At 33.5% G+C, this 2,656-nt stretch overlaps 1 protein-coding gene across 1 annotated transcript; it reads right to left on the reverse strand.

The window, feature by feature from the left end:
* Window positions 1-382: 382 nt before the first annotated feature.
* On the reverse strand, window positions 383-1,850 carry LOC129984990 (uncharacterized). Its single transcript, XM_056094924.1, has 2 exons — window positions 657-1,850; window positions 383-394 (listed from the first exon to the last, which is right to left on the reverse strand). Exons 1-2 carry the CDS (start codon window positions 1,848-1,850, stop codon window positions 383-385), a joined length of 1,206 nt encoding a protein of 401 aa, XP_055950899.1.
* Between the last annotated feature and the right edge of the window lie 806 nt (window positions 1,851-2,656).

Genomic DNA, 2,656 nt, shown 5'->3' on the forward strand with positions numbered 1-2,656 from the left:
TTTTTGAAAATTATCATATAGAAACAAATTAACATGTTTTTTGACTTCAGTTTATGTGTACATAAGCTATTATAAGTTAAAATTTGCAATAATTTTTTTTAGTTTTAGAAAATTGGTAGATATATGGTGAATTTTGAAGAAATTTTAGGAAAACTTCAAAAATGGTACACGAAATTCTATTTAACCAAATTCAATAAATTTAGTATTTAAATAATCCTTATGCAATTACCTAGGGAATGACCTAAAATTTTAAGGCTACCCCAATAAATAAAACTTCTAGAGCTAGTCGAAGAACCATCACAGGGTATTTTGCATATTTTATAACACCATTATTCAAATAACATACCATAATTTAAAAAATATTCCTATTATGAACATTCTTTTAGGTCACGCTCTAGAAAACATTATAAGGAAAGATTATACCAAGTTTCAAAGCAATTGCTTTAGAATAATTCAAGTTATCATTTTTATCGCTGGCAAAATATGCAAAAAAAGTGATTTTGAGAAAAATGCATTTTTATTACAACTTACCACATATATGCTATATACATGTGACTACTAACCTAAAATGTCCCAGATTTATAAGTTAAACCTTCTGCTTGCTCATTTTTAACTAATTTTTTCTTTTTAGCTGCCCGATTTTTTTTTCTGGCAACTTTAACTCCGGGCAAAGAATGTCGCTTGGATTCGTTAACTCGCACTTCGTCGAGTTCAGCAAAACCTTTGAGGGTAAACACCCCCAAACTTACACCAAAATGCCTTAAAATATCTAGCAGTCCTTCAAATCCTTTATTAAATTGAATCACTGCCATGTATGCACCCAACCGCAATGTTGACAACTCAACGAAAATTTCTTTTGGAATAAATTTCCAAAGAATTCCATTGAACGATTCATTTGCATTTTGGGTTTTCCCATGCAAGCATTTTTGTAGCAAATTTTTGTCACATAATTGCATGTATACAGGCTTGATGCTATTGAGGACATTTTTTGGAAGCCCTTTTGATTTTTCCTTGTATTTTTTTCCGTTCGATATGGCTTGCTGATATCTACACCAGCTCTCGGGCCCAACTGGACATTGACCATGCATTGGTTGTTTTGCACTGGAACAGCAGTGAAAAAATGCTGCAATTACTGCCTTTTGCATGCCTTCCAAATCATTCACATTACTACGGATAGCAATTCCGTAGTAATTTTGCAATTTATCGATGAAGGTGTCTGTAAGTTTTCCTCGACCTCCAAGACCTTTTTGCTTCGATTTTAATTTTCTTAGCCTTGTGCCAACACGCTTCTGTATATGTCCAATACACTCATATTTTGTAACGCTATCCTTCCCATAAACATCTTTCACAGCATCATATCCTTTTGAATCCCCGTCGCCATAGAATTTTATATATTGTAGTTTCCTCATGTCAGCAGACCTTTCAAAAATACGATAAGCACCAAGAGGTTCCATAGCACCAGACGAACCTGTATGTTTTGTACAGGTATGACTAGAGTTTATTGCTTCGCTGTTTTTTTTGTCACAAATTCTACACACTTTCGACATCACTTCAATGTCTAACACCTTTCCAGTGTCTATTGAAATGACCGTGACACATCCATTCAGAGATGAATACCCTCTTCGTTGCCATGTGCCATCAACTGACACACCGCACTGAGCTATTTCTTCAGTTACTGAGTCACCTCTAATTTCTAATGCAGCTTCCTTAATTGTTTTGGATGCCACGTTACTAGCAGCAGCTTCCAGTTTTTTTTCGAGATAGCCAAATGACTTTTTCGAAGGCACATTCACATTCATCGCAGAACACAGTTTTTTCGCTGCAGAATGTCCCCTGCCAATAACTCTCATACCAAAAACAAATGCAAGATTTATGGTATGCATTTTATTTACCTTTTGAGAGGTGCAGAAAGATATTGAATAGTCACAATTTTTACACTTTAATGTCATATTCATCGCTAAGCCAAATACAGACTCCTGGATAATGCTAACTCCACTTTTAAAACACACAGGACAACATAATGATGAAATAATGTCATTGAGGATTTGGAAATTAATAAGCACATTCTTTTCGTTGTTTATAGGAATATCTGAAGGTTTCGAAGATTGTTTTAATTTTGTTTCACTGACTGTTAACAGTGAAGCATCTAACTTACTACTTTTTGTAGCTTTACTGGAGTATCTGTTCCCTCCGAATTTCCGTTTGCGAGAGTAACACTTGTTTTTATTATTACCCATTACTAGCACTGTTAAAAACACTAACACTTTCTAAAATTTCACTAATAATCTATCAAATTAATGCAGATTACTATTATTTTTGTAAAAACTAAACAAGAAGATCACAACAAAATCGCAACGCACGCTACAAATGTAAACAAACTAATGTTGCCAGATTTCCTTAAATTTTACGTTGCCACATATCCTTAAGGTGCAGAATTATTTTAAATATTAAATTAATAATATACTAAAATTATTTTTTAAAAAAATCGCGGAATTTCAATCAAATTTGACAGTTTTATGGGCATTTAAATGCTTACTTCCGGTTACTTGAACACCCACTTCCGGTTTACCGAGCTTTACTAATTTGCTAATATCTCGGCTTGTAATTGACGTAGAAACAAAGTACAAGCTGTTTTGTAAAGCTAAATAACTGCTTT

Source organism: Argiope bruennichi, chromosome 9 (genome assembly GCF_947563725.1).
Source record: "Argiope bruennichi chromosome 9, qqArgBrue1.1, whole genome shotgun sequence".
Classification (NCBI taxonomy): Eukaryota; Metazoa; Arthropoda; class Arachnida; order Araneae; family Araneidae; genus Argiope; species Argiope bruennichi.